General features: G+C 45.8%; 2 protein-coding genes across 2 annotated transcripts in view; one reads left to right on the forward strand and one right to left on the reverse strand.

Moving 5' to 3' along the window:
- LOC124018745 (nuclear pore complex protein Nup107-like) overlaps nt 1-25745 on the reverse strand; it is a 230538-nt gene that overhangs the window by 39008 nt on the left and 165785 nt on the right. The gene's annotated exons all lie outside the window — the stretch shown is intronic.
- The window catches only part of LOC124018753 (carboxypeptidase M-like), a 94515-nt gene continuing 77483 nt past the window's right edge, over nt 8714-25745 (forward strand). The window contains exons 1-2 of the mRNA XM_046334107.1: nt 8714-8968; nt 9363-9549. Coding sequence (XP_046190063.1) covers nt 9387-9549 — 163 coding nt within the window. The 5' untranslated portion in view covers nt 8714-8968; nt 9363-9386. The remainder of the gene's footprint in view (nt 8969-9362; nt 9550-25745) is intronic.

The raw sequence follows: 25745 nt of genomic DNA on the forward strand, positions 1-25745 counted from the left end.
TGTCTGCTTGTGAGACGGAGCCTGACATGCTGATAGAGTCTCTCTGTTGTCTGCTTGTGAGACGGAGACATGCTGATAGAGTCTCTCTGTTGTCTGCTTGTGAGACGGAGACATGCTGATAGAGTCTCTCTGTTGTCCGCTTGTGAGACGGAGCCTGACATGCTGATAGAGTCTCTCTGTTGTCTGCTTGTGAGACGGAGACATGCTGATAGAGTCTCTCTGTTGTCCTCTTGTGAGACGGAGCCTGACATGCTGATAGAGTCCTGGCTTCAACAATCTCTTTGATGTCAGGATCTTTGTCTTCAGTCTTCTTCTCATTAGTAGTTGTGCAAGCAGAGATACCTACTCCATCCAGGGGTGTTTTTCTGTACTCAAGGAGAGATACCTACTCCATCCAGGGGTGTGTTTCTGTACTCAAGGAGAGCTGTGTTAGGATCTCCGATGCTGTCTCTCGTGCGTTTTTTTTACAACCGGTTCTTCACGGTCTGAACTGCACTCTCAGCTTGGCCGTTTGACTGTGGAAATCTAGGGCTCGACGTGACATGTTTGAACTCCCAGCTGGTAGAGATCTCTTGACTCACCAACTGTCTTCCATTGTCGGAGCACAACACGTCGGTCACCCCGTGTTTGCTTGTTGTTCCACTGAGCTTGGAGATTTCTGGGTATTTGTGAGTAGTATATATTCTGTGTCGTTGTAATGGAAGAGGTCCACTCCAACTTTGGCTCAAACTCTCTCTGGGACTGGATGAGATATGAGCGGTTCTCTTTGATTGTTGTTTTTGTGTGTTGCAGACGGCACATTTTGTTACAACATCTTGGATCTGTTTAGCCTTGCCTGGCCAGAACAGATCATCCCTTGCTTGTTCTTTACATTTTTTACGATTCCCATGTGTGCTTCATTATTTCTTCTTCTCTCATTATCTGAGGAACGAGGACGTTTTGAACTTTTGAACAGCAGTCCATCTGAGTTTGTCAAGTCCTCCCTGCAGGTCCAGTAAGTGCTGTATTTTCTTTGCAACTGTTCCCTCTCGTGTCTCGCCATCCAACTGTGACCAGTTTTTAACTCTTTCATCTTCTTCTGTTTGCTGTTCTTGAATTGCTGCAATTCTGTTGCTCTTCTGAAACAGGAAGTTGATGAGCGATGTAGTTTTACATCCAGTTCACCATCCAACATCAGCGATCTGCATCTCGTTTTCTTGGTTTAATATGTCACATATAGACTGTATCTCTGTAGTCTCGTCAGCGATCTGTGCAGTCAGGCTGGTGCCTTCTGGAGCGACTTCTTGACGATTGTTTCCAAGGGTTTGTGGTCTGTGACTCCACCTGGATCTGGTTTCCATGGAAACAGGAAAGTACTGATGAAACTATCTAAACATTATCGCTAGACTAGATCTTTTTCCACTTGAGCGTATCTCTTTCGACGGTCTGTGAGGGATCTTGACTCGTATGCGATTGGCTGACCATCTTGCAGGATCACAGCTCCCAAGCCTTCTGAGCTGGCATCCAGAGAGAGTGGCAGTGTTTCAAGTTTCTGAAGATCTGTTCCTGTGCAAACTTCCAGTGCCACTGAATGTCTCTTTCTAGGGCAGTTGAGTCAGTGGTGTGCTGACATCTGAGAGATACTGCGATTGGCTGACCAATCATCTGAGAGATACTGCGATTGGCTGACCAATCATCTGAGAGATACTGCAACATTCCCATTAATCTCTGAAGCGCTTTGTCCTCTGGCTTGTATTTCTCGGGACCTTCTGGGAGTCTGGTTTCAGGCCTTCTTTGCCTAACACATATCCAATGTAGCGAATTTCTGTCATTCTGATTTTGCACTTGTCCTTATTCAGTTTCAAGTTAATGCTTCTCAGTCTGACTAGTATCTGTCTCAGTCTCCGGTCGTGCTGATCTGTGTCATCACCCCTGACAAGAATGTCATCCATGATGTTCACAGCACCTTCCAGACCTTCCAAATGCTGCGTCGAGGCACCTCTGGAACACCTCTGGAACACCTCTGGAGCACCTCTGGAACACCTCTTTAACACCTCTGGAGCACCTCTGGAACACCTCTGGAACACCTCTGGAACACCTCTGGTACACCTCTGGAACACCTCTGGAACACCTCTGGAGCACCTCTGGAACACCTCTGGAACACCTCTGGAACACATCTGGAGCACCTCTGGAGCACCTCTGGAACACCTCTGGAACACCTCTGGAACACCTCTGGAACACATCTGGAGCACCTCTGGAACACCTCTGGAACACCTCTGGAGCACCTCTGGAACACCTCTGGAACACCTCTGGAACACATCTGGAGCACCTCTGGAGCACCTCTGGAGCACCTCTGGAACACCTCTGGAACACCTCTGGAACACCTCTGGAACACATCTGGAGCACCTCTGGAACACATCTGGAACACCTCTGGAGCACCTCTGGAGCACCTCTGGAACACCATCTGGAGCACCTCTGGAGCACCTCTGGAGCACCTCTGGCACCTCTGGAACACCTCTGGAACACCCCTGGAACACCTCTGGAGCACTGGAACTCTGGAACACCTCTGGAGCACCTCTGGAGCACCTCTGGAACACCTCTGGAGCACCTCTGGAACACCTCTGGAACACATCTGGAGCACCTCTGGAACACTCTCTGGAGAGCACCTCTGGACACACCATCTGGAGCACCTCTGGAGAACACCTCTGGAACACCTCTGGAACACCTCTGGAGCACCTCTGGAGCACCTCTGGAACACCTCTGGACCTCTGGAACACCTCTGGAGCACCTCTGGAACACATCTGGAGCACCTCTGGAGCACCTCTGGAGCACCTCTGGAGCACCTCTGGAACACATCTGGAGCACCTCTGGAGCACCTCTGGAGCACCTCTGGAGCACCTCTGGAGCACCTCTGAGCACCTCTGGAGCACCTCTGGAACACCTCTGAGCACCCCTGGAACACCTCTGGAACACCTCTGGAACACCTCTGGAGCACACCTCTGGAGCACCTCTGGACCTCTGGAACACCTCTGGAGCACCTCTGGAGCACCCTGAGCACCTCTGGAGCACCTCTGGAGCACCTCTGGAGCACCTCTGGAGCACCTCTGGAACACCTCTGGAGCACCTCTGGAACACCTCTGGAACACCTCTGGAACACCTCTGGAACACCTCTGGAGCACCTCTGGAACACCTCTGGAGCACCTCTGGAACAGAACACCTCTGGAACACCTCTGGAACACCTCTGGAGCACCTCTGGAGCACCTCTGGAACACCTCTGGAACACCTCTGGAACACCTCTGGAGCACCTCTGGAACACATCTGGAGCACCTCTGAGCACCTCTGGAGCACCTCTGGAGCACCTCTGGAACACATCTGGAGCACCTCTGGAACACCTCTGGAGCACTGGAGCACCTCTGAGCACCTCTGGAACACCCCTGGAACACCTCTGGAACACCTCTGGAACACCTCTGGAACACCTCTGGAACACCTCTGGAACACCTCTGGAACACCTCTGGAGCACCTCTGGAACACCTCTGGAACACCTCTGGAGCACCTCTGGAACACCTCTGGAGCACCTCTGGAGCACCTCTGGAGCACCTCTGGAGCACCTCTGGAGCACCTCTGGAGCACCTCTGGAACACCTCTGGAACACCTCTGGAGCACCTCTGGAGCACCTCTGGAGCACCTCTGGAGCACCTCTGGAGCACCTCTGGAACACATCTGGAGCGGGACACGATTCCGAACGGCAGTCTCTTGAAAGAATACCTCCCAGACGGCGTATTGAAAGTGCAGAGTCAGGAGCTCTCTTCATCCAGTTGGATTTGACAGTATCCTTGGTTTGCATCAATTACTTGAAATACCTTGGCGTTAGGAATTTCAGCAACTACCTCTTCAATTGTATGTAAAGGATCATGTTCTTTCTTGATGGCTTTGTTTAGATCCGGTGGTTCCATGCATATCCGTATTTTTAAATGTTGAGCTTCCTGATTGTCACCAAGTTGTTTACCCAATCAGGAAGCTCAATCTGCCTGACGACGACACCCATGTTTTTCATCGCGGTTCAGTTCCTTTTCACAGTTTTTTAAAATCCTTTTTAGTGCTACAGGTACTTTTCATGGGTGAACGAACCGCTGGTGTGACTTCTGGACCTGTTTGTATATGTTCATAAATGTTCATAAATGTCCGTCTCTGTCTTTTGTTCAAGCTTGAATATTCTCTCTATTAATCCCGTTTCTTCCGAGGATCTACTGGTGCATCTTGTTCTATCACTTGAAATTCCAGTTCAAAACACTTTCTCTTTGTATCGACGTTTGAGCGTTTTCTTTTGCCTTTTTGGCGCCATCTGGTGGCCAGAATACGTCACTAGCTTTCGGTTGGATTTTTTTTGCATGGAATCGACACTCACTTTCACTTTCAGCGTTTTCAAGTCTCTCAAGGACAAAACGCTACGCTCAGCTCATGTATCCAGCTTAACAGGAAGTTTCTGGTTGTTTATTTTCAGTGTTTCTGTCCACTGCTCTTTCTCAGTGTTTTTTTCTCATTGACTAGCTGAGCTGCACACTTTACCTTCACTCTGTTTCACTACATTTGTCCCAATGTCCCAATGTCCCCATTTCCTGCTGTCCTCTCCCTGTCAAAGCCGTGAACCCTCCGGTTTTCTGTCCGTGTGTGAGGAGCACATTTTGGCATAATGATTTGTTTTCCTGTGCCATGCTTTTGCCGTATGCTGGACACTGTTGTTGATTTGTGTTTGTACCCACAACGTGAGCGTTCTCCCTGTGACCTTTCTTTTACTAGTTTGTTGCAAGGTCTTTGTCTTTTGTTGATTTGTGTTTGTACCCACAACGTGAGCATTCTCCCTGTGACCTTTCTTTTACTAGTTTGTTGCAAGGTCTTTGTCTTTTGTTGATTTGTGTTTGTACCCACAACGTGAGCATTCTCCCTGTGACCTTTCTTTTACTAGTTTGTTGCAAGGTCTTTGTCTTTTTTTTTAACCATTTCTGTGTTGTCTCTTGCTTATGCACCTTGTCAACGGGCACCTCGACTTCCTCATAGCTTAGCAGGAGATCTGGTTCTCTGAGTAATCTGCCTCACACTTGGTCATGTTTTGATTCCACATAGAATTCTGTCCCTTTGTCAATGACTCTGTAGGTTGTTGAAACTCAGTCTTTTGCTTTATGTTTTAAACCACATAAGCATCCATTGTTCTTACACTCTCCTAAAAAGATATGTCTCAGGTGCATCAGATTTCTTTCTTGGCTCAGAGTAAGTTCAGGAAAACATATTTTTTAATACATCCAAGTCAAACGTATTGAATACCTTGATTAAATCATCTCTGGCTACGTGGCACATTTAACTTTTTCCCGGATTTCTCTGAGATGCCACTGGCTGATGGTATAAAGGGTGCATTTCTGGATCCGATTTCCCTCTAGGTTTCCCTCTAGGTTTCCCTCTAGGTTTCCGATTTCAAGGTTTCCCTCTAGGTTTCCCTCCGATTTCCCTCTAGGTTTCCTCTCTAGGTTTCCCTCTAGGTTTCCCTCTAGGTTTCCTCTCCGGTTTCCCTCTAGGTTTCCCTCAAGGTTTCCCTCTAGCTTCAGAGTTTCCCTCTAGGTTTCTCATTTTCCCTAGGTTTCCCTCTAGCTTCTAGGTTTCTCATTTGGGAGGTTTCCCTCTAGATTCAGAGTAGTTGGTGGTCTCATTTGGGATAGATTTCCCTCTAGCTTCAGAGTAGTTGGTGGTCTCATTTGGGATAGATTTCCCTCTAGGTTCAGAGTAGTTGGTGGTCTCATTTGGGATAAGTTTCCCTCTAGGTTTCCCTCTAGGTTTCCCTCTAGCTTCAGAGTAGTTGGTGGTCTCATTTGGGATAGATTTCCCTCTAGCTTCAGGTTTGGTGGTCTCATTTGGGATAGGTTTCCCTCTGGGTTTCCCTCTAGGTTTCCCTCTAGCTTCAGAGTAGTTGGTGGTCTCATTTGGGATAGATTTCCCTCTAGCTTCAGAGTAGTTGGTGGTCTCATTTGGGATAGATTTCCCTCTAGCTTCAGAGTATTTGGTGGTCTCATTTGGGATAGGTTTCCCTCTAGTTGGTGGTCTCAGTTGGGTTTCCCTCTAGGTCCAGAGTAGTAGGAGGAGGTCTCATTTGGGATAGATTTCCCTCTAGCTTCAGAGTAGTTGGTGGTCTCATTTGGGATAGATTTCCCTCTAGGTTCAGAGTAGTTGGTGGTCTCATTTGGGATAGCTTTTTCTAGGTTTAGAGTAGTTTTCTCATTTGGGATAGGTTTCCCTCTAGCTTCAGAGTAGTTGGTGGTCTCATTTGGGATAGATTTCCCTCTAGGTTTAGAGTAGTTGGTGGTCTCAGTTGGGATAGGTTTCCCTCTAGGTTTAGAGTAGTTGGTGGTCTCATTTGGGATAGATTTTCTCTAGGTTTAGAGTAGTTGGTGGTCTCATTTGGGATAGATTTCCCTCTAGCTTCAGAGTAGTTGGTGGTCTCATTTGGGCATTTAGGTTTCCCTCTAGCTTCAGAGTAGTTGGTGGTCTCAGTTGGGATAGATTTCCCTCTAGCTTCAGAGTAGTTGGTGGTCTCAGTTGGGATAGATTTCCCTCTAGGTCCAGAGTAGTTGGTGGTCTCAGTTGGGATAGATTTCCCTCTAGATTCAGAGTAGTTGGTGGTCTCATTTGGGATAGATTTCCCTCTAGATTCAGAGTAGTTGGTGGTCTCAGTTGGGATAGATTTCCCTCTAGGTCCAGAGTAGTTGGTGGTCTCATTTGGGATAGATTTCCTTCTAGGTCCAGAGTAGTTGGTGGTCTCATTTGTTCCATGTTTCGTAATGTTGAGCTGTCCTTGTATAACCTTTTAACATATGACACCATGTAATATAATAGCCTGCTGAGGCAGGAATGCGGGTAGAAGAACCATGTTTATCAGATGTCATGGGTCAAGTGCAAGTACAGATGATCACATAAAGTAATTAGTAAACAGCGCCACCCTCAGGCACTCCAGGTAAGTACATGTACATACATACATACATACATACATACATACATACATACATACATACATACATACATACATACATACATACATACATACATACATACATACATACATACATACATACATACATACATACATACATACATACATACATACATACATACATACATACATACATACATACCATGTCGATGAAAACAGGAAGTAATGACATCACACCTAAAAAAAATACCTTTTTCTTAAAAACCAACAGTGCAGAGTAAAAATGTATTGGTTGAAGTATTCACCAAAACGCATTTAGACAAATTGTGTATTAATAAATTGGCGACAGCCTGTATGTCCTCCAACCCCTGTTTCATGTCTAAGGTAGCCCTCGAAATATCAGCATTGATAGAATGCAATAATTGACAAGTGTTTGCCATATTGTAATAATTCTCATGTGCCCACGTGTCGCCAAGTTCCGTGGTCGCCATGGTGAAACTTGGACACGTATAGATCTGAAATAATTGGAATGACGAAAACTTTCCAGCCAATCAGAAAAGCAGATCGAAGCAATTCAGGTATTCTTGAAAGTCTGGACAATTCTTGTTCTGCAAATAAACATTATTGTTATAGTTGAAAACATTTATATTGCAAGATGTAGGCATTTAGTATGAAATGTGTAGTGGAGCATTATAGTGCCCCTCTTACCTTTAAAATGATTCCGCAATCATCATTTTAATTTTTTTTTTTAGAAAAACACAGTTTCCATCATCATTTGTTGCAATAAAGAAAGTTTGACCAAAGAAAAAATCCCCTCCTGTCAAATGGATCATTTTTTGTTGTTGTCAATCCTTAGAAAAATTATGCAAAGTATGCAGAGTAGAAGTAGTTTTCATATACAAACGTCATACGTCCGAACTCAGAAACAAATACGCTTCCCCATAAATAACATGGTCGTTGTGGCAGAACGTTTATTTTGATTGGCTATTTTCTGCATTTACCAGAGTTCCATCAGGAAGCCTGATTTCAGACGTCTCCATGGAAACGAGATTATTAGGGGAGTTGTTATTTTTTCAAAGCATGAAAACTGTTTTAATCGAACTATTATATTAATCAGACTATCCACAACAACCGCATTACTGTGTGCATGTAACCCTACTCATTGCTTTTGTCTAATAAACCTGGGTCAACGGTAACCTGCCTGGTGTCTCTGAATAAAAATATAGGATAATTAAATATATAAAAAATGACGTCTGGTAGAATTTGTTAGAATGCACCTATAAAGCTTTTATAGTTGTAGGCTAGATAATGTAGAGGTGTGTTTATTTATTTAGTAAGTGCACGTGATCTGGATAATCATGTTCTGTAGCCTGTTGATCAGCACCTTATCATGGAGAGAAAGGTAATGGTGTCAAAATCACACACCTGCAGGTGAAGCCCTCAGGGATCCCACCTTCTAGTCTCCCAAATGGCACCTTATTCGCAGTGGTAGACTATTTGTATATATATAAATATATGTATATAAAAATGTATATATATATATATATATATATAATAAACATTTTTTAAACCCTATCAAACCTTAACACTTACCTTAACTTCAACATTTGACAACTTCTACATTTGCATTTGGAGTAACTTCCAAATTGTACGTTGGGACAAATATGGATAAACGTCAAAATGGTAAAACCGTGAGATCATGTTGAGTTGAGAACTGCTTAGCTCCGCCTCGCCTCTGCTGGCTACTGTATAAAAACTTGCGGTGTGTGAATATAGTGATAATGCCATTCAGGGCGGTGTGCAGGCAGGCAGGGGACCCGACGGTGTAATGTGGTCGGGGGGAAGGTTGATCTGTCCACTAAGAACCATTCGAGCCATTTGGAACTTATAAACAGTTGTTATGAATGCGGTCGGACAGGCGAGGGTGACGGCGGTGTGACTGACTTCAAGAGACGTCTTCACAGAAGAAGTTGTGCGCACACAGCGAGCTGCAGGAAATATACATTTAGCAATAAGGTAATGTTGAATGTCATGTGAATAGGCTATAAACATTTTTTTTTGTGAATTTAGTGTATTTTGATTTATTTTAGACATGTTTATTGATAGCCTAGCTTACACTTCTATAGACACGTTTTTATTCCGGCCTAAAAAATAAGAATTGCTTGCAACATGTTGTCATTTAGATGGCTATAATTTGAGAGAAAATGCTAAACCTAGTGTATTGAGAACCGTAACGCCAGGTAACTGCACACTGGCGCTGCTCATTGACATTATTGCTGACTTCAGTGTCAAGTTGTGCGCGTGGCTACTATGTCCTCGTGAGATTTTTGGTTCATATTTGACGGTGTTGTATTTTATTTTAAATCTGCTTAACGTTTTTTTTTTCTTAAACTTGGTTTTTGTGGGTTAGGTTGTCACTGTCCCGTACGAGACGATGTTTCTTTTTGCGCTCTGCCTATACCTCGGGAAGTTGGTGTCGTCCGGTGTCAGCTTGGAGTTCCGTTATCACAACACCGTGGAGGTGGAGAGATACCTGCGGGACGTTAACAACACCTTCGACTTCACACACCTGCACAGTATTGGAAAGTCTGTTGAAGGTAAGAAGACCCCTCATATGTTGTCTTGAAATGTAAAATAGGAAATAGAAATTCACTCTTATTTTTCTTTTGTTTAGCCTAGATTTTGTCACAGGTGAGAGAGAGCCTAGGACATTTTCAAATTTGATACGAGTTTTTTTTGGGGCTCTTTGTAAGTCGCTTTGTATAAAAGCGTCTGCTAAATGGCATATATTATTATATTATTATATATATTATTATATTATTATATTATTATTATTATTATATTATTATTATATTATTATATATTAGGTCACCCGTTTTGGAGACTTCTGGTATATCATCAAAATAAATCAATCACATAATTTTGGGGGAATCATTCAGCAGTTTTTACCAGATTAAGTAAAATACTGTTGGAAATGAATGTTGGACAATTTTTATATTCCTAAAATGCTGTCGCTGCTTCCAGTTGATCAGACATATTGATAATTAGCCCAATGTCAAGTGTCCAAATCAATAACCAATATGCATAAACGGTTCGTGATATACTGAAAACATAAAATATACTCTCTGCACATACATGTGCAACAATAGTGTCAAGTGTCACTCATTGATTAGGGAGGGATATGCACTGTTGAAACTACCACAACTCAAAAAAACACATGACAACTGGATATATTTTTACATCACTGGTTAGAGGACAACCAGCAGAAGAAGTCAGCTACATTTTGGAAATGTTGCTAATTTAGAAATATGCTAATTAGCAAAAATTGTCTGAGATTTGAACTCCCAATGTTTGGATTGCTAGACGTTCCCGTTATACACTCATCCAGCCATCCTTCTTTTGCTTTAAGTAACCATCTGTCTTATTTAACCATACGAAACGTAACATATCATACTAAATTGACTATCTCAGATTTACATAACAGGAATAATACGAAATGTTCTGAGACCAGGTTGGAAATGTGGAATAGATGAGCGTTAGTAGAAGGTTTCTGTGTATATTTTACGTAACAGAATAATATGAAATGTTCTGAGACCAGGTTGGAAACGTGGAATAACCTGGAATAACCTATACATGGTTGGTTAGATGAGCCTTCATAGGAAGAAGGCTTCTATGTATATTTTACGTAACAGAATAATATGAAATGTTCTGAGACCAGGTTGGAAACGTGGTATAACCTGGAATAACCTATACGTGGTTGGTTAGATGAGCCTTAGTAGAAGGCTTCTGTGTATATTTTACGTAACAGAATAATATGAAATGTTCTGAGACCAGGTTGGAAACGTGGTATAACCTGGAATAACCTATATGTGGTTGGTTAGATGAGCCTTAGTAAGGAGGCTTCTATGTATATTTTAGAATGCCAGATGTTGATTTCAGGAGGCTGCCTTCACGGAAAATGGAACAAACAACCTTTTTCTGTTAGTTCCATTTCAATGAATCACGACCCTCCATAGGATATCAACAGTGACAGTTTGAATTTCAAATCTGTGTATTGGTATGAATTTAACAGTACAAAACCAAAGATATTGATCTGTTTTTTTAAAGCAATTGATCTTGTGTCATCGTGTTGATGAGTATTAACTTTTATACTAATATAACCAATCTGAGTTACCAAAGCTATCTCCTGTGTAACTAGGGGGGACCACGCAGCACTGGTGGGGGGGGGACCACGCAGCACTAGGGGGTTTCGATGTGGTCTTAATGGCAGCTTGTGTTTTTGTAGTAACCCGGTAACATCATGGGAAGTCACGTAATATACATTTAATTAGGTACGGCAAAATATCTTATTTCTGTGATGATAGTGAGCCAGCTCTATCATCTGAAGCAAACACAGAATTGTTCAATATTCACGTGTATTTCTCAATAGTTTAACCATTTTAGAGATATAAAAAAATAAAAAATAGTTCCTAAGCAGAATTTAACCAGACGCTCCACACGCTAAAACACGAGGGTTCCTCAATCAAGGGTTCTTTAGGAAGGCTGATGGGTTTTTATGTGGAACCATAATGACTCTGAACTCTTCAATGGTTCTTTACAGTTCACAAAATGATTATTTGCTGTTTTAGTGATAATTAATAATTAAAATGTAGGAGGGGGGGGGGGTAATATAATATTTCGGGGAATGGTTTAGTCACAGCTCTGTGTATAACCATGAGTGAGGGTTTCATTCCAGTTGATCTAATGTGTTGTGTTGTGACGTTACATGTTATACAGATGTAACTGATTCCGTCTCAGCCTATGAACCCATCTTCCCTCATCAGAGGACTCTTTGTAAACCGGGTCCCTGCCTGCCAGCCAGTGACTGCAGCTGGCTCATGTGAAGACTAGCCTAAACAGACCGTTAATATATCATCCTGACCACTGCTCTCAGCCTCCCAGCGGCTAATCCTCCTGCTCCCTGCCTCCCACCAGCCAGCCCTACCTCATCCTCCTGCTCCCAGCCTCCCATCAGCCGGCCCTACCTAGTCCTCCTGCTCCCAGCCTCCCACCATCCGGCCCTACCTCATCCTCCTGCTCCCAGCCTCCCACCAGCCGGCCCTACCTAGTCCTCCTGCTCCCAGCCTCCCACCAGCCGGCCCTACCTAGTCCTCCTGCTCCCAGCCTCCCACCAGCCGGCCCTACCTAGTCCTCCTGCTCCCAGCCTCCCACCATCCGGCCCTACCTAGTCCTCCTGCTCCCAGCCTCCCACCATCCGGCCCTACCTCGTCCTCCTGCTCCCAGCCTCCCACCAGCCGGCCCTACCTCGTCCCAGCCTCCCACCAGCCGACCCTACCTCGTCCTCCTGCTCCCAGCCCCCCACCAGCCAGCCCTACCTAGTCCTCCTGCTCCCAGCCTCCCACCAGCCGGCCCTACCTAGTCCTCCTGCTCCCAGCCTCCCACCAGCCGGCCCTACCTAGTCCTCCTGCTCTCCAGCCTCCCTCTGGTCCTCCTACTCTCCAGCCTCCCTCTGGTCCTACCTAGTCCTCCTCTGGTCCAACCTAGTCCTCCTATTCTCCAGCCTCCCACTGGTCCTACCTAGTCCTCCTCTGGTCCAACCTAGTCCTCCTACTCTCCAGCCTCCCTCTGGTCCTCCTACTCTCCAGCCTCCCTCTGGTCCTACCTAGTCCTCCTCTGGTCCAACCTAGTCCTCCTACTCTCCAGCTTCCCTCTGGTCCTACCTAGTCCTCCTGCTCTCCAGCCTCCCTCTGGTCCTCCTACTCTCCAGCCTCCCTCTGGTCCTACCTAGTCCTCCTCTGGTCCAACCTAGTCCTCCTACTCTCCAGCCTCCCTCTAGTCCTACCTAGTCCTCCTGCTCTCCAGCCTCCCTCTAGTCCTACCTAGTCCTCCTACTCTCCAGCCTCCCTCTGGTCCTACCTAGTCCTCCTCTGGTCCAACCTAGTCATCCTACTCACCAGCCTCCCTCTGGTCCTACCTAGTCGTCCTACCCAGCCTCCCTCTGGTTAACCCCCCCCCCTAGTGCTGCGTGGTTCCCCCTAGTGCTGCGTGGTTACCCCCCTAGTGCTGCGTGGTCCCCCCCCCCCAGTGCTGCGTGGTTCCCCCCTAGTGCTGCATGGTTCAGGAGATATTCCTGTCTGTTGGTGTTGTAAAGAGAGATTCAGGAGATATCCCTGCCTGTTGGTGTTGTAATGAGATATCCCTGCATGTTGGTGTTGTAATGAGATATCCCTGCCTGTTGGTGTTGTAATGAGATATCCCTGCCTGTTGGTGTTGTAATGAGATATCCCTGCCTGTTGGTGTTGTAATGAGATATCCCTGCCTGTTGGTGTTGTAATGAGATATTCATGTTGGTGTTGTAATGAGATATCCCTGCCTGTTGGTGTTGTAATGAGATATCCCTGCCTGTTGGTGTTGTAATGAGATATCCCTGCCTGTTGGTGTTGTAATGAGATATCCCTGCCTGTTGGTGTTGTAATGAGATATCCCTGCCTGTTGGTGTTGTAATGAGATTCAGGAGATATTTACATTTACATTTAAGTCATTTAGCAGACGCTCTTATCCAGAGCGACTGGAGATATCCCTGTCTGTTGGTGTTGTGAGAGATTCAGGAGATATCCCTGCCTGTTGGTGTTGTGAGAGATTCAGGAGATATCCCTGTCTGTTGGTGTTGTGAGAGATTCAGGAGATATCCCTGTCTGTTGGTGTTGTGAGAGATTCAGGAGATATCCCTGTCTGTTGGTGTTGTGAGAGATTCAGGAGATATCCCTGTCTGTTGGTGTTGTGAGAGATTCAGGAGATATCCCTGTCTGTTGGTGTTGTGAGAGATTCAGGAGATATCCCTGTCTGTTGGTGTTGTGAGAGATTCAGGAGATATCCCTGTCTGTTGGTGTTGTGAGAGATTCAGGAGATATCCCTGTCTGTTGGTGTTGTGAGAGATTCAGGAGATATCCCTGTCTGTTGGTGTTGTGAGAGATTCAGGAGATATCCCTGTCTGTTGGTGTTGTGAGAGATTCAGGAGATATCCCTGTCTGTTGGTGTTGTGAGAGATTCAGGAGATATCCCTGTCTGTTGGTGTTGTGAGAGATTCAGGAGATATCCCTGTCTGTTGGTGTTGTGAGAGGTTCAGGAGATATCCCTGCCTGTTGGTGTTGTGAGAGGTTCAGGAGATATCCCTGCCTGTTGGTGTTGTGAGAGATTCAGGAGATATCCCTGTCTGTTGGTGTTGTGAGATGTTCAGGAGATATCCCTGCCTGTTGGTGTTGTGAGAGATTCAGGAGATATCCCTGTCTGTTGGTGTTGTGAGAGATTCAGGAGATATCCCTGCCTGTTGGTGTTGATAGAGGTTCAGGAGATATCCCTGCCTGTTGGTGTTGTGAGAGGTTCAGGAGATATCCCTGCCTGTTGGTGTTATAGATTCAGGAGATATCCCTGCCTGTTGGTGTTATAGATTCAGGAGATATCCCTGCCTGTTGGTGTTGTGAGAGATTCAGGAGATATCCCTGTCTGTTGGTGTTGTGAGAGATTCAGGAGATATCCCTGTCTGTTGGTGTTGTGAGAGATTCAGGAGATATCCCTGTCTGTTGGTGTTGTGAGAGATTCAGGAGATATCCCTGTCTGTTGGTGTTGTGAGAGATTCAGGAGATATCCCTGTCTGTTGGTGTTGTGAGAGATTCAGGAGATATCCCTGCCTGTTGGTGTTGTAGATTCAGGAGATATCCCTGTCTGTTGGTGTTGTAGATTCAGGAGATATCCCTGTCTGTTGGTGTTGTAGGTTCAGGAGATATCCCTGTCTGTTGGTGTTGTAGATTCAGGAGATATCCCTGCCTGTTGGTGTTGTAGATTCAGGAGATATCCCTGCCTGTTGGTGTTGTAATGAAATATCCCTGCCTGTTGGTGTTGTAGATTCAGGAGATATCCCTGTCTGTTGGTGTTGTAGATTCATGAGATATCCCTGCCTGTTGGTGTTGTAGATTCAGGAGATATCCCTGTCTGTTGGTGTTGTAGATTCAGGAGATATCCCTGTCTGTTGGTGTTGTAATGAGATATCCCTGCCTGTTGGTGTTGTAGATTCAGGAGATATCCCTGTCTGTTGGTGTTGTAGATTCAGGAGATATCCCTGTCTGTTGGTGTTGTAGATTCAGGAGATATCCCTGTCTGTTGGTGTTGTAGATTCAGGAGATATCCCTGTCTGTTGGTGTTGTAGATTCAGGAGATATCCCTGCCTGTTGGTGTTGTAGATTCAGGAGATATCCCTGTCTGTTGGTGTTGTAGATTCAGGAGATATCCCTGTCTGTTGGTGTTGTAGATTCAGGAGATATCCCTGTCTGTTGGTGTTGTAGATTCAGGAGATATCCCTGTCTGTTGGTGTTGTAGATTCAGGAGATATCCCTGCCTGTTGGTGTTGTAATGAGATATCCCTGTCTGTTGGTGTTGTAATGAGATATCCCTGTCTGTTGGTGTTGTAATGAGATATCCCTGCCTGTTGGTGTTGTAATGAGATATCCCTGCCTGTTGGTGTTGTAATGAGATATCCCTGCCTGTTGGTGTTGTAATGAGATACCCTGCCTGTTGTGTTGTAATGAGATACCTGCCTGTTGGTGTTGTAATGAGATATCCCTGCCTGTTGGTGTTGTAATGAGATATCCCTGCCTGTTGGTGTTGTAATGAGATATCCCTGCCTGTTGGTGTTATAGATTCAGGAGGCAGGATCAAGAGGCCTGACACTTTCTTGTCTGGTGAGAAACTCTCTATTTTGTAACACTGCAGGCTTTGTCCCAAATGGCACTGTGTTCCCTATATGTCCCGGTCAAAAGTTGTGCACTATATAGGGTACCAGTTGGGACTCACACAACAGTTTTGATAAGGATCTTGGCTGGAGTTCAGGACTGTCACTGCAGGCTGCTGCCGACCAGAGTAGTCTCTCTCTCTCACACACTCAGTCAGTCAGTCAGTCAGTCAGTCAGTCAGTCAGTCAGTCAGTCAGTCAGTCAGTCAGTCAGTCATGTGGCTCACAGATCACTGCTGCTGCAGCATGAACACAGAACGGTCTCTTGTTACTTTAAAACAATGAAGGTGGTTTCAACACCGCGGACCAACGTGAATTGATGAAATCTAGCCGCTCCCCCCTGGGTTTAAACAAATGGTCTATCAGTACATCCTATCTAAATGGGGATACAGCTGTGTTATCTTACCTTTCCTTACTGTAACAAGCTATAAGCCTCTTGTGTTTTTCTAGTTGTAGGAGTCCCGGAGACTGACGGTTCTCTCAGAGCAGTACATCTTTAGAGAGAGAACCCAGCAGTAGTGGTGATGTCCTCCTCCAGCAACCCCTCTCGGATGTCGGAAGGGGGAGAAAAATAAAAACACAAGTCCTTTTTATCCCCAACGACAACAGATCCCGTTGTCGTGACTACTGTTCCATTTTGTTACAGATGCATCTAGTAGGGGGCTCATAGAGACGGACGGTGTGAGGGATGTTTATTCAGCTCGCGTTGTCATGCAGGGAAGATGGTCCCGGGGTGTGAAAAGAAAAGGACTGTGTGTGTGTGTTCTCTCATCTCTGATTTGAAAGTGACATCCTCTCTAGTCAGGTCCTTGCTGTCGGCCCGCCTGCCTCAGACTCAATCAGAGAGAAAACAGGAGAGACTAAACTAGAACAATCACTGTTGGGAATGACTGTGATACATGGGAGTCGAGGGAGAGGTGCAATTGGAGTCGAGGGGGGGTGGAATTGGAGTCGAGGGAGGGGGTGGAATTGGAGTCGAGGGAGGGGTGGAATTGGAGTCGAGGGAGGGTGGAATTGGAGTCGAGGGAGGGGTGGAATTGGAGTCGAGGGAGGGTGGAATTGGAGTCGAGGGAGGGGTGGAATTGGAGTCGAGGGGGGGTGGAATTGGAGTCGAGGGAGGGGTGGAATTGGAGTCGAGGGAGGGGTGGAATTGGAGTCGAGGGAGGGGTGGAATTGGAGTCGAGGGGGAATTGGAGTCGAGGTGGAATTGGAGTCGAGGTGGAATTGGGGTCGAGGTGGAATTGGGGTCGAGGTGGAATTGGGGTCGAGGTGGAATTGGGGTCGAGGTGGAATTGGGGTCGAGGTGGAATTGGGGTCGAGGTGGAATTGGGGTCGAGGTGGAATTGGGGTCGAGGTGGAATTGGGGTCGAGGTGGAATTGGGGTCGAGGTGGAATTGGGGTCGAGGTGGAATTGGGGTCGAGGTGGAATTGGAGTCGGGGCAGAGGGAGGGGTGGAATTGGAGTCGGGGCAGAGGGAGGGGTGGAATTGGAGTCGGGGCAGAGGGAGGGGTGGAATTGGAGTCAGAGGGAGGGGTGGAATTGGAGTCGGGGCAGAGGGAGGTGGAATTGGGGTCGAGGGAGGGGTGGAATTGGAGTCGGGGTGGAATTGGGGTGGATTGGGGGAGGGGGTGGAATTGGAGTCGGGGTGGAATTGGGGTCGAGGGAGGGGTGGAATTGGAGTCGGGGTGGAGGTGGAATTGGGGTCGAGGTGGAATTGGGGTCGAGGTGGAATTGGAGTCGAGGGAGGGGTGGAATTGGAGTCGAGGGAGGGTGGAATTGGAGTCGAGGAGGGGTGGTGCAGACAACCCCTGGATTTACAGTTCATTGTATCTGTTCGGTGCTTCACTCTGTTGTTGGGAGATTGAAACATCTCCTTGTCAATCTCCCTGGGTTGCCTTGCCAGTTGGGTGGCATTTCTGTGGCGACTCTGTCTGTCAGTGCTTTGCATGGCTGGACACAAAGCTGACATTGAGGCACCCTCTTCCAGCTCTCTTTCTCTCTCTCCCTCTCTCGTTTCAGTCAGATTCAGATGCAAATTGAGACTCTCAACCTCTGGAGCAGGAACTGGGCTTGCTTCCCAAATGGCATCCTATTCTCTATATAGTGCACTACTTTTAGACCAGGACCCATATCTCTTAGGTTAAATGTAGTGCACTATGTAGGGAATAGGGTCCGATTTGGGACGTACGCTATGTTCTTACCATAGTTGACTCGCTGCTGCTTCCTGACTCGGAGCCTGTTCCCTTGTGTTTCTGAGAAGACAGACCAGACTATAGGACCTTGTGTTTCTGAGAAGACAGACCAGACTATAGGACCTTTTGTTTCTGAGAAGACGGACCAGACTATAGGACCTTTTGTTTCTGAGAAGACAGACTATAGGAGCTTGTGTTTCTGAGAAGACAGACCAGACTATAGGACCTTGTGTTTCTGAGAAGACAGACCAGACTATAGGACCTTGTGTTTCTGAGAAGACAGACCAGACTATAGGACCTTGTGTTTCTGAGAAGACAGACCAGACTATAGGACCTTGTGTTTCTGAGAAGACAGACCAGACTATAGGACCTTGTGTTTCTGAGAAGACAGACCAGACTATAGGACCTTTTGTTTCTGAGAAGACAGACTATAGGAGCTTGTGTTTCTGAGAAGACAGACCAGACTATAGGACCTTGTGTTTCTGAGAAGACAGACCAGACTACAGGACCTTGTGTTTCTGAGAAGACAGACCAGACTATAGGACCTTGTGTTTCTGAGAAGACAGACCAGACTATAGGACCTTGTGTTTCTGAGAAGACAGACCAGACTATAGGACCTTTTGTTTCTGAGAAGACAGACTATAGGACCTTTTGTTTCTGAGAAGACAGACTATAGGAGCTTGTGTTTCTGAGAAGACAGACTCTAGGACCTTGTGTTTCTGAGAAGACAGACCAGACTATAGGACCTTTTGTTTCTGAGAAGACAGACCAGACTCTAGGACCTTGTGTTTCTGAGAAGACAGACCAGACTCTAGGACCTTGTGTTTCTGAGAAGACAGACTCTAGGACCTTGTGTTTCTGAGAAGACAGACCAGACTATAGGACCTTGTGTTTCTGAGAAGACAGACCAGACTCTAGGACCTTGTGTTTCTGAGAAGACAGACCAGACTCTAGGACCTTGTGTTTCTGAGAAGACAGACTCTAGGACCTTGTGTTTCTGAGAAGACAGACTATAGGACATTGTGTTTCTGAGAAGACAGACCAGACTATAGGACCTTGTGTTTCTGAGAAGACAGACCAGACTATAGGACCTTGTGTTTCTGAGAAGACAGAACAAACTGACTATAGGACCTTTTGTTTCTGAGAAGACAGAACAGACTCTAGGACCTTTTGTTGGCATCGGTCTGTTTGTTTCTGGTCTGGTCTGTCTTCTCAGATTATAGAACCCTGTGATGGCATCTGTTTGTTTCTGGTCTGTCTTCTCAGACTATAGAACCCTGTGATGGCATCTGTTTGTTTCTGGTCTGGTCTGTCTTCTCAGACTCTAGGACCTTCTGATGGCATCGGTCTGTTTGTCTCTGGTCTGGTCTGTCTTCTCAGACTATAGAACCCTGTGATGGCATCTGTCTGTTTGTCTCTGGTCTGTCTTCTCAGACTATAGAACCCTGTGATGGCATCTGTCTGTTTGTCTCTGGTCTGTCTTCTCAGACTATAGAACCCTGTGATGGCATCTGTCTGTTTGTTTCTGGTCTGTCTTCTCAGACTATAGAACCCTGTGATGGCATCTGTCTGTTTGTTTCTGGTCTGTCTTCTCAGACTATAGAACCCTGTGATGTCATCTGTTTGTTTCTGGTCTGGTCTGTCTTCTCAGACTATAGAACCCTGTGATGGCATCTGTTTGTTTCTGGTCTGGTCTGTCTTCTCAGATTATAGAACCCTGTGATGGCATCTGTTTGTTTCTGGTCTGGTCTGTCTTCTCAGATTATAGAACCCTGTGATGGCATCTGTTTGTTTCTGGTCTGTCTTCTCAGACTCTAGAACCCTGTGATGTCATCTGTTTGTTTCTGGTCTGGTCTGTCTTCTCAGACGATAGAACCCTGTGATGACATCTGTCTGTGCTCAGCCATTCACTGTTTTAATTGATTAGAACCTGGCAGGAATTAACTTTAGATTGGAGCCGTACGGATCCTGAGGCCTTAAGGGTTTAAAGTAAAGCAGGTGAAGAGAGGACAGAAGTCCTACAACACTGTGAAGATGACTCTCAAATTGTCCACTATTCCATGGCCTTTATAGTGCCCTACTACTTATGACCAGAGCCCTATGAGGAATAACGTGCCATTTGGGACACAGGCTAAGACAATACCCTCCGATGTAAAACTTCTTCAGCCAGCCATTTTGAATACAGCCACCCTTGCTGATATCCTAGAGTGTGAATGGTACAGACATAGGATCTTAATTTGAGTCCGTTTGCTACAGCAGGAAAATGATCCTGCAGCAACAGGAAATGTGGATTATAATGTTTGTTTTTGAAAGGGTTGATACATTTTTTTGTTAGGGCAAATCAAATCAAATCAAGTCTGAAACTTCAAAGGGGAAATTGCAAACTGTAGAAGCTTTTAAAAAAAAACTAAAATACACTACAAGTTTGCAGGAAAATTCCCAGCAACACGAGTGATCAAATGAAGTTCCTACATCTGTAGTTTGTCTTGCACCTGTGGAGAGGTATTTAGGCAGTAGCGTGTTTAGGCAGTATCTTTAAGTAGCGTGTTTAGGCAGTATCTTTAAGTAGCGTGTTTAGGCAGTATCTTTAAGTAGCGTGTTTAGGCAGTATCTTTAAGTAGCGTGTTTAGGCAGTATCTTTAAGTAGCGTGTTTAGGCAGTATCTTTAAGTAGCGTGTTTAATCAAATCTTCAAAGTATCTTTAAGTAGCGTGTTTCAGTATCTTTAAATCAAATGTTTAGGCATTTGTTACATACGTGTTTAGCAGTATCTTTAATAGCGTGTTTAGGCAGTATCTTTAAGTAGCGTGTTTAGGCAGTATCTTTAAGTAGCGTGTTTAGCAGTATCTAACTAGCGTGTTTAGGCAGTATCTTTAAGTAGCGTGTTTAGGCAGTATCTTTAAGTTTAGGTCTTTAGGAACAGTATCTTTAAGTAGCGTCTTTAGCAGTATATGCAGTATCTTTAAGTAGCGAGTGTTTAGGCAGTATCTTTAAGTAGCGTGTGTTTAGGCAGTATCCATCAGCATTTTAATTACTTTGCAGATGTGAAACCGACATCATATCAAATTGGCTTCATAAACAGTTTGAAATATATATTTTGCTCAGAATTCCATGACCGACAGTAAGACATTGTTGGCAGAATAGATGGATGAAGTCCTATTCTAATATCATTCAGCAATACATTTAAAGTGGCTTGTCCAATAAATATTGTTTTCAGGTTGTAGATCACACCTAGCCTGGTACATTGTTTGCTTCCTCCACCCATTCGCAATGACTCAATATTTTTGGACAAGTCAGTGTGCTGGCAGCAGCCACTCAATGTTAGTGGTGGCTGTTTAACAGTCTGATGGCCCAGAGATAGAAGCTGTTTTTCAGTCTCTCGGTCCCAGCTTTGATGCACCTGTACTGACCTCGCCTTCTGGATGATAGCGGGGTGAACAGGCAGTGGTTTGGGTGGTTGATGTCCTTGATGATCTTTATGGCCTTCCTGTAACATCGGGTGGTGCAGGTGTAGTTTGCCCCCGGTGATGCGTTGTGCTCTTTTCTTGTTCTGCGTTAGTTATTGATCTTGTTGATGTGTGTAACTGAGGGAGAGAGATCCTACCTTTTTTTTCTTTCATGGTTGTTTGATCAACAGGACTGTAAAGTTCCCAAATGTAAGAGGACTCCTGGTATTTATGTAACGGATGTGAAACTGCTAGCTTAGTTAGCGGTGGTGCTGAGGTAACGGATGGAAACGGCTAGCTTAGTTAGTGGTGGTGCTGAGGTAACGGATGTGAAACGGCTAGCTTAGTTAGCGGTGGTGCTGATCGGATGTGGAAACGGCTAGCTTAGTTAGCGGTGGTCCTGAGGTAACGGAATGAAACGGCTTAGTTTAGTTGGCGTTGGTGCTGAGGTATTTTCGGATGACAAACGGCTAGCTTAGTTAGCGGTGGTGCTGGGGTAATCAAGCCTGAAACTGTTGTGCTCCGCAAAGATGATTTAGGCGTGCGTGGTTAGCGGTAGTGCTGAGGTAACGGATGTGAAACGGCTAGCTTAGTTAACAGGTGGTGCAGGTAAGGGTCCAGAAACGGCTACCCTTAGTTAGGAGGGTGCTGAGGTAACTGGGTGAAACGGCTAGCTTAGTTAGCGGTGGTGCTGAGGTAACGGATGTGAAACGGTCTAGCTTGATAGCGGTGGAGGGCTATGGCTAAATAGCTTTCAATCTGTGACAGCACTTGCTCTGAGACCTTGAAGTAGTGGTTCCCCTTGCTCTGCAAGGGCTGAGGCTTTTGTGGAGCGATGGGTAACGATGCTTCTGAGGGACCTATTTTACGTTGTTGACGTGTGCAGAGGGTCCCTGGGTGCCCGGGTCGGGGGAGGGACGGTCCTTGAGTTGTACTGTCAAAGCATTTACATATTTACAGAAATCCATTCAGGTGAATTTTGTGTCTTTTAGCGAATTTTTCTAATGAGGAACAATGGTTGCTACTGCCTGTAAACACAGTCCAGTTCATAGTGACTGACAGGCCCTACTGTCTGTAAACACACAGTCCAGTTCATAGTGACTGACAGGCCCTACTGTCTGTAAACACACAGTCCAGTTCATAGTGACTGACAGGCCCTACTGTCTGTAAACACACAGTCCAGTTCATAGTGACTGACAGGCCCTACTGTCTGTAAACACACAGTCCAGTTCATAGTGACTGACAGGCCCTACTGCCTGTAAACACACAGTCCAGTTTATAGTGAATGATGACAGGCCCTACTGTCTGTAAACACACAGTCCAGTTCATAGTGAATGATGACAGGCCCTACTGCCTGGAAACACACTGTCCAAAAATCAAATCAAATCAAATTTTATTTGTCACATACACATGGTTAGCAGATGTTAATGCGAGTATAGCGAAATGCTTGTGCTTCTAGTTCCGACAATGCAGTGATAACCAACAAGTAATCTAACTAACAATTCCAAAACTACTGTCTTATACACAGTGTGAGGGGATAAGGAACATGTACTTTAAGTAGCGCGTAAGGATATATGAATGAGTGATGGTACAGAGCAGCATACAGTAGATGGTATCGAGTATCCAGTATATACATATGAGATGAGTGTGTAGACAAAGTAAACAAAGTGGCATAGTTAAAGTGGCTAGTGATACATGTGTTATTTAAGGATGCAGTCGATGATGTAGAGTACAGTATATACATATGCATATGAGATGAATAATGTAGGGTAAGTAACATTATATAAGGTAGCATTGTTTAAAGTGGCTAGTGATATATTTACATCATTTCCCATCAATTCCCATTATTAAAATGGCTGGAGTTGGGTCAGTGTCAATGACAGTCAGTGTTGGCAGCAGCCACTCAGTGTTAGTGGTGGCTGTTTAACAGTCTGATGGCCTTGAGATAGAAGCTGTTTTTCAGTCTCTCGGTCCCAGCTTTGCTGCACCTGTACTGACCTCGCCTTCTGGATGATAGCGGGGTGAACAGGCAGTGGTTCGGGTGGTTGATGTCCTTGATGATCTTTATGGCCTTCCTGTAACAACGGGTGGTGTAGGTGTCCTGGAGGGCAGGTAGTTTGCCCCGGTGATGCATTGTGCAGTCCTCACTACCCTCTGGAGAGCCTTATTGATCTTGTTGACCAGGCGGTGAACAGGCCAGGATGAGATCTCGATTTGCATCTGTAGAAGTCTTTCAGGCTTGTTGGTGACAACAGGATTTCTTCAGCCTCCTGAAATGAATAGGCGCTGCTGCGACTTCCATCACGCTGTCAGTGTGAGTGGACCAATTCAGTTTGTCTGTGATGTGTATGCCGAGGTACTTAAAACTAGCTACCCTCTCCACTACTGTTCCATCGATGTGATAGGGGGTGTTCCCTCTGCTGTTTCCTGAAGTCCACAATCATCTCCTTAGTTTTGTTGACGTTGAGTGTGAGGTTATTTTCCTGACACCACACTCCGAGGGCCCTCACCTCCTCCCTGTAGGCCGTCTCGTCGTTGTTGGTAATCAAGCCTACCACTGTTGTGTCGTCCGCAAACTTGATGATTGAGTTGGAGCGTGCGTGGCCACGCAGTCGTGGGTGAACAGGGAGTACAGGAGAGGGCTCAGAACGCTTAGTTGTGGGGCCCCGTGTTGAGGATCAGCGGGGAGGAGATGTTGTTGCCTACCCTCACCACCTGGGGGCGGCCCGTCAGGAAGTCCAGTACCCAGTTGCACAGGGATGGGGTCGAGACCCAGGGTCTCGAGCTTGATGACGAGCTTGGAGGGTACTATGGTGTTGAATGCCGAGCTGTAGTCGATGAACAGCATTCTCACATAGGTATTCCTCTTGTCCAGGTGGGTTAGGGCAGTGTGCAGTGTGGTTGAGATTGCATCGTCTGTGGACCTATTTGGGCGGTAAGCAAATTGGAGTGGGTCTAGGGTGTCAGGTAGGGTGGAGGTGATATGGTCCTTGACTAGTCTCTCAAAGCACTTCATGATGACGGAAGTGAGTGCTACGGGGCGGTAGTCGTTTAGCTCAGTTACCTTAGCTTTCTTGGGAACAGGAACAATGGTGGCCCTGCTTGAAGCATGTGGGAACAGCAGACTGGTATAGGGATTGATTGAATATGTCCGTAAACACACCGGCCAGCTGGTCTGCGCATGCTCTGAGGGCGCGGCTGGGGATGCCGTCTGGGCCTGCAGCCTTGCGAGGGTTAACACGTTTAAATGTCTTACTCACCTCAGCTGCAGTGAAAGAGAGACCGCATGTTTCCGTTGCAGGCCGTGTCAGTGGCACTGTATTGTCCTCAAAGCGGACAAAAAAGTTATTTAGTCTGCCTGGGAGCAAGACATCCTGGTCCGTGACTGGGCTGGATTTCATCTTGTAGTCCGTGATTGACTGTAGACCCTGCCACATGCCTCTTGTGTCTGAGCCATTGAATTGAGATTCCACTTTGTCTCTGTACTGACGCTTAGCTTGTTTAACTTCATAGTGAATGATGACAGGCCCTACTGTCTGTAAACACACAGTCCAGTTCATAGTGACTGACAGGCCCTACTGTCTGTAAACACACAGTCCAGTTCATAGTGACTGACAGGCCCTACTGCCTGTAAACACACAGTCCAGTTCATAGTGAATGATGACAGGCCCTAATGTCTGTAAACACACAGTCCAGTTCATAGTGACTGATGACAGGCCCTACTGTCTGTAAACACACAGTCCAGTTCATAGTGACTGACAGGCCCTACTGTCTGTAAACACACTGTCCAGTTCATAGTGACTGACAGGCCCTACTGTCTGTAAACACACAGTCCAGTTCATAGTGAATGATGACAGGTCCTACTGTCTGTAAACACACAGTCCAGTTCATAGTGACTGATGACAGGCCCTACTGTCTGTAAACACACAGTCCAGTTCATAGTGAATGATGCCAGGCCTGTGTACAAATGGCTTGTTTGCATAAAGGTCTACTGTATCTCTGATTGGCTCTGCTGCGCCGGTCTGCGTAGACTCCAGTCCAGGACAAGACAGTGTTTTTTTTATTTTTAATCAGGGTTTTATTTACAACAGTGTCTATTAGTTGTCCAAATGACCGGCAGCTTTCCCAGTTTATTTCTGTAGAATCATAAATGTCTTCTTCTACGTCATTCCCAAACATTCCATGAATTTATGAAACCGGGAAAATAACCAAATCTAAGTGCTCATTGTCAATTTATTTTTAAGTATCTTCCTGGTGTGTGATATTGTTAATAAGATTTCCTGTTGCTAAACACTGTCAGTTCATCTATAAAGTAGCGTACAGTATCTTTTGGCCCTCTGTGTACCTGCAGGCTAAATCTCTGTCAGTTCC

This window comes from Oncorhynchus gorbuscha, unplaced genomic scaffold (assembly GCF_021184085.1).
Source record: "Oncorhynchus gorbuscha isolate QuinsamMale2020 ecotype Even-year unplaced genomic scaffold, OgorEven_v1.0 Un_scaffold_576, whole genome shotgun sequence".
In the NCBI taxonomy this organism is placed as follows: domain Eukaryota; kingdom Metazoa; phylum Chordata; class Actinopteri; order Salmoniformes; family Salmonidae; genus Oncorhynchus; species Oncorhynchus gorbuscha.